Genomic DNA, 16,328 nt, shown 5'->3' on the forward strand with positions numbered 1-16,328 from the left:
TTATATTTCAACAACCCAACCATCATGTCTTGTACAGACACTTGTTTTGTTTTATTTTATTTATGGCCTGATCTATATCTTAGTGTTGTGTAAAAATATCAATAAAAACATGAAGAAATGGTGAATAATTGACTGATTGATTTTTCTTTATTTTAAATTTCAGGGTTAGTGCACCAGTCAGACTTGTTGTGGATAAAAATCAGTGCGTGATGACATAGTGCATAGTGTAGCGAATAAAATTCTAAAGTTCAACGTGTTTGCATCACATTTTCAACTCTACCGATAGATTTGTCACAAAAACTGTTGAGTTAAATAGCAAATGTGCCTACTCTGGTCTTGGGAAATTTCTTGCATAATACATTTTACCGACACAAAATGATCCCACCATGTCGAATTAACAAATGATCTGTCGGCATTTATAAAATTGTACGGTATGACTTTACTCACATAAAAACTGTGGATGGAAAAGTGATTAGAGTAGTTTTACCCTGACGAAGCTAGAGGGGAACCAGGCCTCCCTGTCTGCCCCCATGCCCCACCACCAGTCCTTGTGAGGGGCCTCCAGCACCCGGATCACATCCCCCGCCTTGAACGCCAGCTCCTGCTCCTCCATCGTCACATGGTCCCACAGGGCCTCCGCATACACTGCTTGACCCTGGCTGATCCACTGACACACACACACACACACACAAAAACTATTACATACATCAGACTGTCTGATGGCTGAAGATTTTCCAGTTAAAGAAATGAGAAGAGCCACATTATTCCCCTGATGTTTCTCTGTACTCAGAGTTACAGAGTCAGAGTTAGAGTTTTATGTAATGACAGACACGCACAGATAAATACAGAATTACATGCACAGCACACTCATGTCCGACACAAAGATTATGCTTGGACTTGGACACCAGAGCTGGGTCCAAACTTTGACCAAAACAGATCACACACAATCACACACATCAGGGACGACTTGGCAGAAACGGCAAGTTGACTTGGAGAGACGTTACGTCTGTGGCCAGGAACGGTAACTGAACACACTCTGCAGGTAAACACACAGGTAGGCAGGTAAACACCCAGGTAGGCAGGTAAACACCCAGGTAGGCAGCTCACCTGGCTGAGAGCAGACAGCTCCACCCCAGGCTGCAGGTACGTTGTGACATCACTGAGCTCGTCAAAGCTCCCCTCCTCCTCACTCACACTGTCACCATCCACCGCTGCAGAACGCTCTGAGCCGGCGTCTGCTTTGGGGAGGAGAGTACAGTTACAAACAGACATGCACACACACACTGAAAGAGGGGAAAGACATACTTTTACATTACACTTTCAAAGAGCCTGTCTGCTTTGCTGTTAATTTACAGACACTAGACCCACTCTGCCTCATTCTCACACCCCCTCACCACTCAACCCCACTCTGCCTCATTCTCACACCCTCCCCACTCAGCCTCATTCTCACACCCCCTCACCACTCAACCCCACTCTGCCTCATTCTCACACCCTCCCCACTCAGCCTCATTCTCACACACCCTCACCACTCAACCCCACTCTGCCTCATTCTCACACCCCCTCACCACTCAACCCCACTCTGCCTCATTCTCACACCCCCTCACCACTCAACCCCACTCTGCCTCATTCTCACACCCTCCCCACTCAGCCTCATTCTCACACCCCTCACCACTCAGCCTCATTCTCACACCCCCTCACCACTCAACCCCACTCTGCCTCATTCTCACACCCTCCCCACTCAGCCTCATTCTCACACACCCTCACCACTCAGCCTCATTCTCACACACCCTCACCACTCAACCCCACTCTGCCTCATTCTCACACCCCCTCACCACTCAACCCCACTCTGCCTCATTCTCACACCCCCTCACCACTCAACCCCACTCTGCCTCATTCTCACACCCTCCCCACTCAGCCTCATTCTCACACACCCTCACCACTCAACCCCACTCTGCCTCATTCTCACACCCTCCCCACTCAGCCTCATTCTCACACACCCTCACCACTCAACCCCTCAGCCTCATTCTCACACACCCTCACCACTCAACCCCACTCTGCCTCATTCTCACACCCCCTCACCACTCAACCCCACTCTGCCTCATTCTCACACCCCCTCGCCACTCTGCCTCATTCTCACACCCCCTCGCCACTCTGCCTCATTCTCACAGAAAAGCTCTCTCATCTTTAGTCCTCTCTTTCACACACACACCCTCAACACTGAGGAGTCTGTGTAGTTTGCGTCGTCCGAGGCGGTCCAGTCCGATGGGGGTGCTCTGGGAGAAGGTGGAGGGGCGGAACCTGGCCGACACCGCTTTGTAGGGGGGCACCTGGTGGGACGGGACAGGGGGGCGCGACAGGGGCTAGAGGGACATGGAGAGGACAGTGTTAGGGCCTTTGGGGGCATTATTTTACATACTGGGCATGTCCTCTGGAATACAGGTGGTGTAAATGATTTCACTGAGTTACAGTTCATAAGGAAATCAGTAAATTCATAGGCAGTAATCTATGGATTTCACATGACTGGAAATACAGATATGTACATTACCAACCAAAAGTTTGGACACCCTACTCATTCCAGGGTTTTTCTTAATTTCTTACCATTTTCTACATTGTAGAATAATAGTGAAGACGTCAAAACTATGAAATAACACATATGGAATCATGTAGAAACGAAAAAAGTGTTAACCAAATCAAAATATAATTTATACTTGAGATTCTTCAAAGTAGCCAACCTTTGCCTTGATGACAGCTTTGCACACTCTTCGCATTCTCTCAACCAGCTTCATGAGTAAGTCACCTGGAATGTATTTCAATTAACATGTGTGCCATGTTAAAAGTTAATTTGTGGAATTTCTTTCCTTCTTAATGAGCCAATCAGTTGTGTTGTGACAAGGTAGGGGTGGTATACAGAATATAGCCCTATTTGGTAAAATACCAAGTCCATATTATGGCAGGAACGACAGTCCATCGTTACTTTAAGAGACGAAGGTCAGTCAACACGGAACATTTCAAGAACTTTAAAAGTTTCTTCAAGTGCAGTCGCAGAAACCATCAAGTGCTATGATGAAACTGGCTCTCATGAGGACCACCACAGGAAAGGAATGCCCAGAGTTACCTCTGCTGCAGAGGATAAGTTCATTAGTAAACTGCACCTCAGATGGCAGCCCAAATAAATGCTTTAGAGTTTAAGTAACAGACACATCTCAACATCAACTGTTCAGAGGAGACTGTGTGAATCAGGCCTTCATGGTCAAATTGCTGCAAAGAATCCACTACTAAGGAAACCAATAAGAAGAAGAGACTTGCTTGGGCCAAGAAACACAAGCAATGGACATTAGACCGGTGGAAATCTGTCCTTTGGTCTGATGAGTCCGAATTAGATTTTTGGTTCCAACTGCCGTGTCTTTCTGAGACGTAGAGTAGGTGAACGTATGATCTCGGCATGTGTGGTTCCCACAGTGAAACATGGAGGTTGTGTATGATTTTGCTATAATTGGCATCATCATTGCTTTAAAATGGCATGTACAGACATGATACTGTAAATACACATATTTTTGATATTCTGAGAATATGGCAACGATGTTGTGGGTATGTTTCTACCAGAACCAACACTACCTCCTGGGCCATGTTCTACCAGAACCAACACTACCACCTGGGCCATGTTTCTACCAGAACCAACACTACCACCTGGACCATGTTTCTACCAGAACCAACACTACCACCTGGACCATGTTCTACCAGAACCAACACTACCACCTGGACCATGTTCCTACCAGAACCAACACTACCACCTGGACCATGTTTCTACCAGAACCAACACTACCACCCTGGACCATGTTTCTACCAGAACCAACACTACCACCTGGACCATGTTTCTACCAGAACCAACACTACCACCTGGACCATGTTTCTACCAGAACCAACACTACCACCTGGACCATGTTTCTACCAGAACCAACACTACCACCTGGACCATGTTTCTACCAGAACCAACACTACCACCTGGACCATGTTCTACCAGAACCAACACTACCACCTGGACCATGTTCCTACAAGAACCAACACTACCACCTGGACCATGTTTCTACCAGAACCAACACTACCACCTGGACCATGTTTCTACCAGAACCAACACTACCACCTGGACCATGTTTCTACCAGAACCAACACTACCACCTGGACCATGTTTCTACCAGAACCAACACTACCACCTGGACCATGTTTCTACCAGAACCAACACTACCACCTGGACCATGTTTCTACAAGAACCAACACTACCACCTGGACCATGTTTCTACCAGAACCAACACTACCACCTGGACCATGTTCCTACAAGAACCAACACTACCACCTGGACCATGTTCTACCAGAACCAACACTACCACCTGGACCATGTTTCTACCAGAACCAACACTACCACCCTGGACCATGTTTCTACCAGAACCAACACTACCACCTGGACCATGTTTCTACCAGAACCAACACTACCACCTGGACCATGTTTCTACCAGAACCAACACTACCACCTGGACCATGTTTCTACCAGAACCAACACTACCACCTGGACCATGTTTCTACCAGAACCAACACTACCACCTGGACCATGTTTCTACCAGAACCAACACTACCACCTGGACCATGTTTCTACCAGAACCAACACTACCACCTGGACCATGTTTCTACCAGAACCAACACTACCACCTGGACCATGTTCTACCAGAACCAACACTACCACCTGGACCTTTGCTGGTGACACTGTGAGTGATTTATTTAGAATTCAAGGCAAACAACCAGCATGGCTACCACAGAATTCTGCAGTGATACACATGTGGGAAGTCCTTCAAGACTGTTGGAAAAACATTCCTCATGAAGCTGGTTGAGAGAATGCCAATAGGGTGCAAAGCTATCAAAAGGCAAAGAGTAGCTACTTTGAAGAATGTAAAATATATCTTGATTTGTTTAACACTTTTTTGGTTACTACACGATCTCATGTGTTATTTCATAGTTTGATGTATTCACTATTATACAATGTAGAAAACAGTAAAAATAAAGAAAAACCCTTGAATGAGTAGGTGTGTCCAAACTTTTGACTGGTACTGTATGTGTTGGTCACAGATACCTTTATTTTTTTTGAAATGTTAAGGTATGGATCTTAAAACCAGTCTGTATTTGGTGTGATCACCATTTGCCTCATGCAGCGAGACACATCGCATAGAGTTGATCAGACTGTTGATTGTGGCCTGTGGAATGCTGTCCCACTCCTCTTCCATGGCTGTGGGAAGTTGCTTGATATTGGAGGGAACTGGAACACACTGTCATACATGTCGATCCAGAGAATCCCAAACATTCTCAATGGGTGATATGTCTGGTGAGTATGCATGCATTGAAGAACTGGGACAGGTTCAGCTTCAAGGATTTGTTTACAGCTTCTTGCGACATGGGGCCGTGCATCATCATGCTGAAACATGAGGTGATGTGGCAGATGAATGGCACGACAACGGGCCTCAGAATCCCGTCACCGTATAGCTGTGCATTCAAAATGCCATCGGGAAAATGCTAAATGTGTTTGTTGTCTGTAACTTATGCCTGCCCATACCATAACCTTACCGCCACCATGGGGCACTCTGTTCACAACGTTGACATCAGCAAACCGCTCGCCCACACAACGCCATATACGCATGCTGCCTGCCATTTGCCCGTGAAGAGAACACTTATCCAACGTGCCAGTGGCCATCGAGGGGGAGCATTTTTCCACTAAAGTCAGTTACGACGCCGAACTGCAGTCAAGTCAAGACCCTGGTGAAGACAACAAGCAGCCAGATGAGCTTCCCTGAGACGTTTCTGACAGCTTGTGCAGAAATTCTTCAGTTGTACAAACCCACAGTTTCATCAGCTGTCCAGGTGGCTGGTCTCAGACTATCCCGCAGGTGAAGATGTGGATGTCCTGGGCTGGCGTGGTACACGTGGTCTGCGGTTGTGAGGCCAGTTGGATGTACTGCCAAATTCTCTAAAATGATGTTGGAGGTGGCTTATGGTAGAGAAATGAACATTCAATTCTGGCAACAACTCTGTTGGACATTCCTGCAGTCAGCATGCAAATTGCACACTCCCACAAAACTTGAGACATTGTGGCATAGAGTTGTGTGACAAAACGGCACGTTAGAGGGGCCTTTTATTGTCCCCAGCACAAAGTGCACCTGTGTAATGATCGTGTTGTTTAATCAGATTCTTGATATGCCACACCTGTCAGGTGGATGGGTTATCTTGGCAAAGGAGAAATCGCTCACTAACAGGGATGTAAAAAAATCTGTGCACAAAATTAGAGAAATAAGCTTTTTGTTCATATGGAAAATTTCTGGGATCTTTTATTTCAGCTCATGAAACATGGGACCAACGCTTTACATGTTGCGTTTAGATTTCTGTTCAGTATATATATCTAGCCATTGTTTAGAGGTGAGGTTCTTACAGAAGGCAGACGGTCCTCTCTCTCCTCAGCTCCTCCAATAACAGACATTGGCCGTCTCCTCCGGCACTGGAGATCTCCATTCATATTGTAGTTCTCTGGGCTGTCACTGTCCTGCGAGCCTCCATTGCTTTTGCAGTCTTGACAGGGAGTTCCATTTTTAGTCCTCTCCTTAGGATGTAGCTCCGTCTCCTCCTCGGGGATGGTGTACTTCCTGGCTACCAGCTGAGCGTAGTCAGAGATTGGCCGAGGCCTCGATCGGCCCGCCCTTTGCCTGGGGATGAAGGACGTGGACGTTTCTGTGGAACCTATTTTCGTCGGTGACATGGATGAAGTGGGAGACTCTGGGGGACATGTTGGTGTGAGAGAAGGGGTACTGGTGGCTGAAGGAGGGGGCGTCTCTTCACCCCCTAATAGTGCCTCTCTGCCCTGTTCGTCTAACGTACCCTGAAGGTGAGAGCAAAGGTGAAAGGTCAATGAGATGCCCCACAATGTTTGCTTTTAACAAACATCTGCAGGAAGGAAGGTCTGAATCAAAAACAGAGCATGCCTTTTAGTTGACGTGTCATTAATGTGGAAAGTTATTACTAATGTCTTTGGACTCTAATATATATTTGCACATTCTTTTCCCCATATCACATAACCTCAAGAAATAAAAAGGTCTTATCAAATTGTATGTGTACACACAAGTAGGAGCAATAGCGGAGTACACATTTATTCCTATTTAGGTTGCTGGTCATTTGAAAAATAGAGCAATGTTTAGTCTAACTGACCAAAAAGCTTACTGCTGTAATGTGTTCTGTTCTGTTTTAGGCTAGTTTGACATTAGTATTGGGTATTTTTCCCAAAGAGAGAGGGGTAAAAACCCATTTGAATTCAATCCCTTTTTGACAGTACCCCTTTTAAACTTGAACGAAACCTTTCATACATACAGTGCCTTCAGAAAGTATTCCTACCCCTAGACTTATTCCACATTTTGTTGTGTTACAGCCTCAACTCAAAATGGATTAAATAGATTTCTCTCCACCATCTACATACAATACCCCATAATGACAAAGTGAAAACATGTTGACATTTTTACTAATTTATTGAAAATGAAATACAGAAATCTCTTCTACAAAAGTATCCACACCCCTGAGTCAATACATGTTAAAATCACCTTTAGCAGTGATTACAGCTGTGAGTCTTTCTGGGTAAGTCTAAGAGCTTTCCACACCTGGATTGTACAATATTTGCACATTATTATTTTCAAAATTCTTCAAGCTCTGACAAGTTGGTTGTTGATCATAGCTAGACAACCATTTTAGTCTAGCCATAGATATTTCAAGCGGGTTTAAGTCAAAACTGTAACTCGGCCACTCAGGAACATACACGGTCTTCTTGGTAAGCAACTCCAAAGTAGATTTGGCCTTGTGTTTTAGGTTATTGTCCTGCTGAAAGGTGAATTCATCTCCCAGTGTCTGGTGGAAAGCAGACAACCAGATTTTCCTCTAGGATTTTGCCTGTGCTTAGCGTAATTTCCGGACTATTAAGCGCACCTGAATATAAGTCGCACCCACTGAATTTAAAAAATATATATATTTTGAACATAAATAAGCCGCACATGTCTATAAGCCGCAAGTGCCTACCGGTACATTGAAACATATGAACTTTACACAGGCTTTAACGAAACACGGCTTGTAACAAAAATAAATAGGCTTTAACAAAACACGGCTTGTAACAAAAATAAATAGGCTTTAACGAAACATGGCTTGTAACAAAAAATAAAAAATTAGCAGTAAGCTTTAGTTGTCTTTTTGCACTGAGTCAATTCCTCACGCTGCTGTTTCCAACGTCTTATCATGGACTCATTAAGACCAAGCTCCCGTGCAGCAGCTCTATTTCCTTTTCCAACAGCCAGATCAATCGCCTTCAACTTGAAAGCTGCATCATATGCATTTCTCCGTGTCTTTACCATGATGAGGGTGACAAAATGACTACCGTAATCAGAATGATGGGAAGTTTGAGAGCGCTCGATTTAATCTAAACAGTAAACAAAAAAGTTGTTTGACCTTAACCCGTTCGGCATTTTCATTGGTCTAATGAAAGCTTCATGCCGCCCAAAAACTGAGCACGTCACAGAATGTGTTTTTTTGGAGAAAAAAAATTGAATGCGGGAAAAATCCATATATTAGCCGCGTCATTGTTTAAGCCGCGAGGTTCAAAGCCTGGGAAAAAAGTTGCGGCTTATAGTCCGGAACTTATGGTAGCTCAATTCCGTTTCTGTTTTATACTGAAAAACTCCCCAGTTCTTAAAGATTACAAGCATACCCATAACATGATGCAGCCACCACCATGCTTGAAAAAATGGAATGGTACTCAGTAATGTGTTGTATTGGATTTGCCCCAAACACAACTCTGTTTTCAGGACAAAAAGTTAATTACTTTGCCAATTTTTTGCAGTATTACTTTAGTGCCTTCTTGCAAACAGGATGCATGTTGTGGAATATTTTTATTCTGTTAGGATTCCTTCTTTTCACTGTCAATTAGGTTAGTATTGTGGAGTAAGTACAATATCGTTAATACATCCTCAGTTCTCTCCTATCACAGCCATTAAACTCCGTAACCGTTTTAAAGTCACCATTGGCTCTCCGGCAAATAAGTTAGGAAGAAAGACTATCTTCATAGTGACTGGGTATATTGATACACCATCCAAAGTGTAATTGATAACTTCACCATGCTCAAAGGGATATTCAATGTCTGCTTTTTTTTTACCTATCTACAAATAGGTGATGATCTTTGCTAGGCATTGGAAAACCTCCATGGTCTTTGTGGTTGAATCTTTGTTTGAAATTCACTGCTCGACTAAGGGACCTTACAGATAATTGAATGTTTGGGGTAAAGAGACGAGGAAGTAATAAAAAAATTATTTTAAAACACTATTACTGAACAGAGTGAGTCCATGCAACTTCTTAAGCAAATTTTTAATCCTGAACTTATTCAGGTTTGCCATAACAATGGGGTTGAACACTTGACTCAAGACATTTCAGCTTTCCATTTTTTATTAATTTGTAAAAATGACTAAAAACACAATTCCACTTTGACATTATGGGGTTTTGTGTGCTGGCCAATGACCGCAAATGTCAATTGAATCCATTTTAAATTTGGGCTGCAGCAAAAAAATGTGGAAAAAGTCAAGGGGTGTGAATACTTTTTGAGGGCACTGTATTTTTCTGTTGTAGGAGTGCTCAGAAAGTACATTTTTTGACCTGAATGCCAAAATATTCAAGAGATAAAGGTGTTCAAAGTTGACCCATTTTGCATACCCCACCATACCATGAGACATCCATGTCTTCCTTACTGAAAAAAAATAACAATAAATATACATACATACAGCTGAAGTGGGAAGTTTACATTCACTTATGTTGGAGTCATTAAAACTTGTTTTTCAACCACTCCACAAATTTCTTGTAACAAACTATAGTTTTGGCAAGTCGATTAGGACATCTACTTTGTGCATGACACAAGTAATTTTCCCAACAATTGTTTACAGACAGATTATTTCACTTATAATTCACTGTATGACAATTCCAGTGGGTCAGAAGTTTACATACACTAAGTTGACTGTGCCTTTAAACAGCTTGGAAAATTCCAGAAAATGATGTCATAGCTTTAGAAGCTTCTGATAGACTAATTGACATCATTTGAGTGAATTGGAGGTGTACCTGTGGATGTATTTCAAGGCCTACCTTCAAACTCAGTGCCTCTTGCTTGACAATTTGCCCATGTCCAAAAATGCACTTTCTGACAACTTCTTCCATGGGCAAACATGTACGGAACTTTTGTTTAAATCAAAAGGGATGGTGTCAAATAGTGATTGAATTCAAATGTATTTACCCAGAGATGTCCTCTTATCTCCTGGTCCTCCTGATCTTGGTCTGGTCTGGTCCATACGCACTGGAAATGTACACAGTGGATCAGCACCATGGTCAAATGACAACCCACTGGCAGGCCTCTGTCCCGAGGCCTGGGTCTCCCTCTCCTTTAGTCCTCTACTGTACGTTCCCCTGCTTCTCGCTCTTCAACTAAAGTAAATGTGCTCCTTCCCCTCATCTTATCAGCTAAAATCTGCCATCATGGTCCTCGATCAAATAAACCAGTCTTCTGATGGACCTCTAGTCCTCTAACAACCCTAGTGTATTATTCCTGGTTGTGTCTGTAGCGTTTTCCTACATCTGCCTCTGTAAACTCTCCCAGGCTCAGTGTGACTAGTGGACTTTGTCCCCGTGGCCTGCCTGCTGTATAGCTCCCATCTGAAGGCTGGGGGCATTCAGGACGTACTGTTTAGCTCCCATCTGAAGGCATTCAGGACGTACTGTTTAGCTCCCATCTGAAGGCATTCAGGACGTACTGTTTAGCTCCCATCTGAAGGCATTCAGGACGTACTGTTTAGCTCCCATCTGAAGGCTGGGGGCATTCAGGACGTACTGTTTAGCTCCCATCTGAAGGCTGGGGGGCATTCAGGACGTACTGTTTAGCTCCCATCTGAAGGCTGGGGGCATTCAGGACGTACTGTTTAGCTCCCATCTGAAGGCTGGGGGGCATTCAGGACGTACTGTTTAGCTCCCATCTGAAGGCTGGGGGCATTCAGGACGTACTGTTTAGCTCCCATCTGAAGGCTGGGGGGCATTCAGGACGTACTGTTTAGATCCCATCTGAAGGCTGGGGGGCATTCAGGACGTACTGTTTAGCTCCCATCTGAAGGCTGGGGGGGCATTCAGGACGTACTGTTTAGCTCCCATCTGAAGGCTGGGGGGGCATTCAGGACGTACTGTTTAGCTCCCATCTGAAGGCTGGGGGGGCATTCAGGACGTACTGTTTAGCTCCCATCTGAAGGCTGGGGGCATTCAGGACGTACTGTTTAGCTCCCATCTGAAGGCTGGGGGCATTCAGGACGTACTGTTTAGCTCCCATCTGAAGGCTGGGGGCATTCAGGACGTACTGTTTAGCTCCCATCTGAAGGCTGGGGGCATTCAGGACGTACTGTTTAGATCCCATCTGAAGGCTGGGGGGCATTCAGGACGTACTGTTTAGCTCCCATCTGAAGGCTGGGGGGGCATTCAGGACGTACTGTTTAGCTCCCATCTGAAGGCTGGGGGGGGCATTCAGGACGTACTGTTTAGCTCCCATCTGAAGGCTGGGGGCATTCAGGATGTACTGTTTAGCTCCCATCTGAAGGCTGGGGGGCATTCAGGACGTACTGTTTAGCTCCCATCTGAAGGCATTCAGGACGTACTGTTTAGCTCCCATCTGAAGGCTGATGATGTCAAGACCGGTTTGGGTTTTTACTTTACCTTCTCTAACGGTATTTGATATGCCACGTGGACTCTCTCTCTCTCTCTCTCTCTCTCTCTCTCTCTCTCTCTCTCTCTCTCTCTCTCTCTCTCTCTCTCTCTCTCTCTCTCTCTCTCTCTCTCTCTCTCTCTCTCTCTCTCTCTCTCTCTCTCTCTCTCTCTCTCTCTCTCTCTCTCTCTCTCTCTCTCTCTCTCTCTCTCTCTCTCTCTCTCTCTCTCTCTCTCTCTCTCTCTCTCTCTCTCTCTCTCTCTCTCTCTCTCTCTCTCTCTCTCTCTCTCTCTCTCTCTCTCTCTCTCTCTCTCTCTCTCTCTCTCTCTCTCTCTCTCTCTCTCTCTCTCTCTCTCTCTCTCTCTCATCAAATCACTGTTCCCTTTGAGCCCGCTGATCAACAGCAATATGTAGAGGATAGGATCACCACCAGCATATCACTTTCACCTGATAACACCTTTCAGATCGGTAGACAAGCCATTCCAAAGCACTACAGGACAGAGCCAGTGTAGCATTTTGGACTATCAACGTATTCTCTTACCTGCTTTGGTTCCGTCTTTCCCTCTGCGTTCACGTCTGGCTGGTGTTTGCTGTGACTCCCACAGGGCTCCCCCTGGGGGTGTGGAGCGGAATCACACTGTGCTCTCCATCCGTCTCCCTGTCCCTCCTGAGGCCTGTCCCCCTCACACAGGCTGCTCCTCTGAGCACGAGCACTCAGGGAAAGTGAGGTTGTAGTGAAAGGCTGGTTAATGCTGGGGAAAGTGAAGACATGGTCTGGGTGGTACTCAGACTGGGGGTCTGGGTGGTACTCAGACTGGGGGTCTGGGTGGTACTCAGACTGGGGGTCTGGGTGGTACTCAGACTGGGGGTCTGGGTGGTACTCAGACTGGGGGTCTGGGTGGTACTCAGACTGGGGGTCTGGGTGGTACTCAGACTGGGGCTGGATGGTAGGCGTGTGTTCCAGTCGTACTGAAGTGCTGTTCCTCTTCCTCTCCGCTGCAGCTCTCGTTCTGGCGGGCGAGGGCCGGCGTTGGCGGTCGCTGGCGGGCAGGCAGGGCGTGCGGCGCGAGTAGTCGTCATGGAGACGGCTGAGGGGTGACAAGGGGGTCACGGGGGAGCCCGGGGAGGTGACAGGAGACGGGTTAGGCCTGCGTCTCACGGTCAGGTCAGTCATACTGCCCACTAGCTTCAACATGTGGCCCTTGGCCCCCACTGGACTCCTAAAGCGAACAGGGCTCTGGCTGCGGTCCCTATGGTCACCGGATGAGGCACTGGCTGTTCTCTGGATGCTGGGGTCCCCATTGGCACCTGGGGAGTCTGTCTGAGGAGAGGGACAGGGGACTTTGTGTCTGAAAGGGCCCTTGAAGAGGTGTAGGTTGTCTGCACTCTTGCTCAGTCTGCTTAGCGTGTCCACGTTTTCAGTCACACTCTCCTCCAAATGGAGGTTCACCTCTGACACTGAACCGGAGCCTGAACCTGGCCTCTGATTGGTTGAAACCCCCAGTCCTGGACCCTCCCCTCGTTTCCCCTGCCCAGCGTCCAGCAGTGAGATGCGCCCCGCCCCGTACGCTCTCCGAATACTCCTGGAGAACCATGTGTTTCTCTGTAGTCCATCTTCCTCATCTACTACCTCCTCATCTTCATTGTCAGAACCATAAGGGCTCAACCCAGCCATCTGTTGGCCAATAGACACCCCATTGGAGACTCTATAGCCCTCCCCACATCTAAGTCTTGGGCTCTGATTGGTTGTGACCATTCCATTATCTCCACCCTGGATGGCTGCTGAGGTGTACTCTTCATCCTGATTGGCTGTCCCTCGGTTCTGGATGCCCTGGAGCACTGAGGAGCGTAGCTTCTTAAAGGAGCCCATGACGGTCAGCCCTGACAGGCCTGGCCAAACCTGCGGGACCCCGGCACTGGATGGAGGGCCCTGAAAGGAGAGGGGCCTGGTAGAGCCCTGACTGTCCCCGGGAACAGTGCACTTCTTCTGGGTAGAGAAGAGCCTCATGATCCTGGAGGGTTGGCCTATCACAGGGCTGGACCAGCTGGCTGTGTTGAACCTGTTCAGTCTACTCTCTTCACTGTTAAAGTCACAGGTCATGGGCTGTACCTGAGCATCACACCCAGACGGGGGCACTGCCATCGAAACATGAGCCTCCAAGGGGTAAAGGTCGCTGAGGGGTCGGGGTCGGGCTGGAGGTCGAAGGTCAGGGTCGGATGTGGAGCCACGGCGATAGGAGAGAGAGTCCTCGCTGGTGGACGGGGTTCCATCGCTCTGCCATGCCTAAAGAAACAATAGACATGTTATATCATTGTTTTATCACTATGTACAGTGTCCTTGAAGACACTTCCATTTCAATGTTTTGTTATCCCTTATTACAATTCTAAACACAGGGATGTTAGAGGAAATTGCTGCAAGTGAAAATAAGAGCAGGTTATTGAGCTTATCCCTAGAGCCCCCTACTACCAGTAGCCTTTACCTATCAGTAACACTAGGCCTTTTATATTAACCTCATTTAGCTGATGGTCTTATTCAGAGACACTTACAGGAGCAATTAGGTTTAAGAGTGCCTTGCTCAAGGACACGGACAGAATTCCCCCCAAACCTAGTCAGCTTGGGGATTCAAACCAGCGACCTTTCGGTTACTGGCCCAGTGCTCTTAACTGCTAGCCTACCTGCCGCCTCCTTACACACAGCCCTGAAGGTTGAACAAGACAGGTGTCCACCATCCACTCTAAAGACCTTTCAGAAAGTACTTTAAACCAGAGGCAAGCTCCAGAGGCACATAAAAACACACTGCCAATTCAGAATGTCATTCAGAGAAACAGACAAAATGCACATTATTCAAGTAACAGATGTAAAGAAGGCATAATTATCTGTTCCTACAAATGAAGAATGAGTGCCGCTGTCAGTATAATGTTTAGCCAATAATACTATGCATTTATGAGTGTGCGAATGGCATGTTGCTGTGAAGAGTGAATTGAATCTCTCATAGTAACCTAAACCTTAGTGTGTATGTGAGTGCAAGAAAGAGAGAGGGCATGAGATTCCTCTGCGTTGTCTCTACAGAATGCGTTTCTCAGCTTTGAGTGAGAGAGAATGAGAGAAAGATGGCGCGTGTCTCTCACTGTGTGATGCCATGTGAATTTCTCCTTGGCGATGTATATTTTCTATGGGCAAGGAGCAGTCGGCCCCAGTGTAGGGATGTGTGTGTGTGTGAGCGGTAAATGCAGGCCAGTCTTCGATGAAAGGCTTTGTGAGCATGACTATGCAATGAGAATCACTAATCCATTGTGATTAATGCCACAAATTGCCCATTTTCTCCAGATTTGGCCGATGGAGGGGAAAAGGTGGTGTGATCCCTGCCTGCACTTCCATCCTGGGATCTGTGCAGTTTAACGCTCTCTACATCCGTTTCCCTCACTCTACATCCGTTTCCCTCACTCTACATCCGTTTCCCTCACTCTACCTTCCTCGCCATCCACTTCACTCCCCTTCTCCCTCTCTACATCCGTTTCCCTCTCTCTACCTTCCGTTTCCCTCTCTCTACATCTGTTTCCCTCTCTCTACATCCCTCGCCATCCACTTCACTCCCCTTCTCCCTCTCTACACTCCCCTTCTCCCTCCCCACATTCCTCTCCCTCCCTCCCCACACTCCTCACACACCTCTCCCTCCCTCCCCACACTCCTCTCCCTCCCTCCCCACACTCCTCTCCCTCCCTCCCCACACTCCTCTCCACTCCTCTCCCTCCTCTCCACTCCTCTCCCTCCCTCCCTCGCTCCCGCTACACTTCTCTCCCTCTCCCTGCTACACTCCTCTCCCTCTCTACGCTACACTCCTCTCCCTCTCTACGCTACACTCCTCTCCCTCTCTACGCTACACTCCTCTCCCTCTCTACGCTACACTCCTCTCCCTCTCTCGCTACACTCCTCTCCCTCTCTCGCTACACTCCTCTACGCTCTTCTCCTTCCCTCTTCTCCCTCCCTCCCTACGCTCTTCTCCCTCCCTCCCTCCCCTACGCTCTTCTCCCTCCCTCCCTACGCTCTTCTCCCTCCCTCCCTCCCTACGCTCTTCTCCCTCTCCCCCTCCCTACGCTCTTCTCCCTCCCTCCCTCTACGCTCTTCTCCCCCCCCTCTCTCGCTCTTCTCCCACCCTCTCTACGCTCTTCTCCCTCCCACCCTCTCTACGCTCTTCTCCCTCCCACCCTCTCTACGCTCTTCTCCCTCCCTCCCTCTCTACGCTCTTCTCCCTCCCTCCCTCTCTACGCTCTTCTCCCTCCCTCCCTCTCTACCCTCTCTCCACGCTCTTCTCCCTCCCTCTCTCTACGCTCTTCTCCCTCCCTCTCTACGCTCTTCTCCCTCCCTCTCTACGCTCTTCTCCCTCCCTCTCTCGCTCTTCTCCCTCCCTCTACGCTCTTCTCCCTCCCTCTCTCACGCTCTTCTCCCTCCCCCTCTCTACGCTCTTCTCCCTCCCTCTCACGCTCTTCTCCCTCCCTCTCTCCGCTCTTCTCCCTCCCTCTCTACGCTCTTCTCTCTCCCTCC

At 47.3% G+C, this 16,328-nt stretch overlaps 1 protein-coding gene across 3 annotated transcripts in view; it reads right to left on the reverse strand.

The window, feature by feature from the left end:
• Positions 1-16,328, reverse strand: part of spata13 (spermatogenesis associated 13) — a 39,702-nt gene that overhangs the window by 6,104 nt on the left and 17,270 nt on the right. Inside the window, exons 2-7 of one of the 3 annotated variants that reach the window (XM_014159544.2) lie at positions 12,327-14,069; positions 10,340-10,399; positions 6,467-6,910; positions 2,210-2,360; positions 1,108-1,235; positions 488-667 (exon numbers count right to left, since the gene is read on the reverse strand). In XM_014159544.2, coding sequence (XP_014015019.2) covers positions 488-667; positions 1,108-1,235; positions 2,210-2,360; positions 6,467-6,910; positions 10,340-10,399; positions 12,327-14,069 — 2,706 coding nt within the window. The remainder of the gene's footprint in view (positions 1-487; positions 668-1,107; positions 1,236-2,209; positions 2,361-6,466; positions 6,911-10,339; positions 10,400-12,326; positions 14,070-16,328) is intronic. The other 2 variants (XM_014159546.2, XM_014159547.2) reach the window with 2 other exon arrangements.

This window comes from Salmo salar, chromosome ssa19 (assembly GCF_905237065.1).
Source record: "Salmo salar chromosome ssa19, Ssal_v3.1, whole genome shotgun sequence".
NCBI classification, from domain to species: Eukaryota; Metazoa; Chordata; class Actinopteri; order Salmoniformes; family Salmonidae; genus Salmo; species Salmo salar.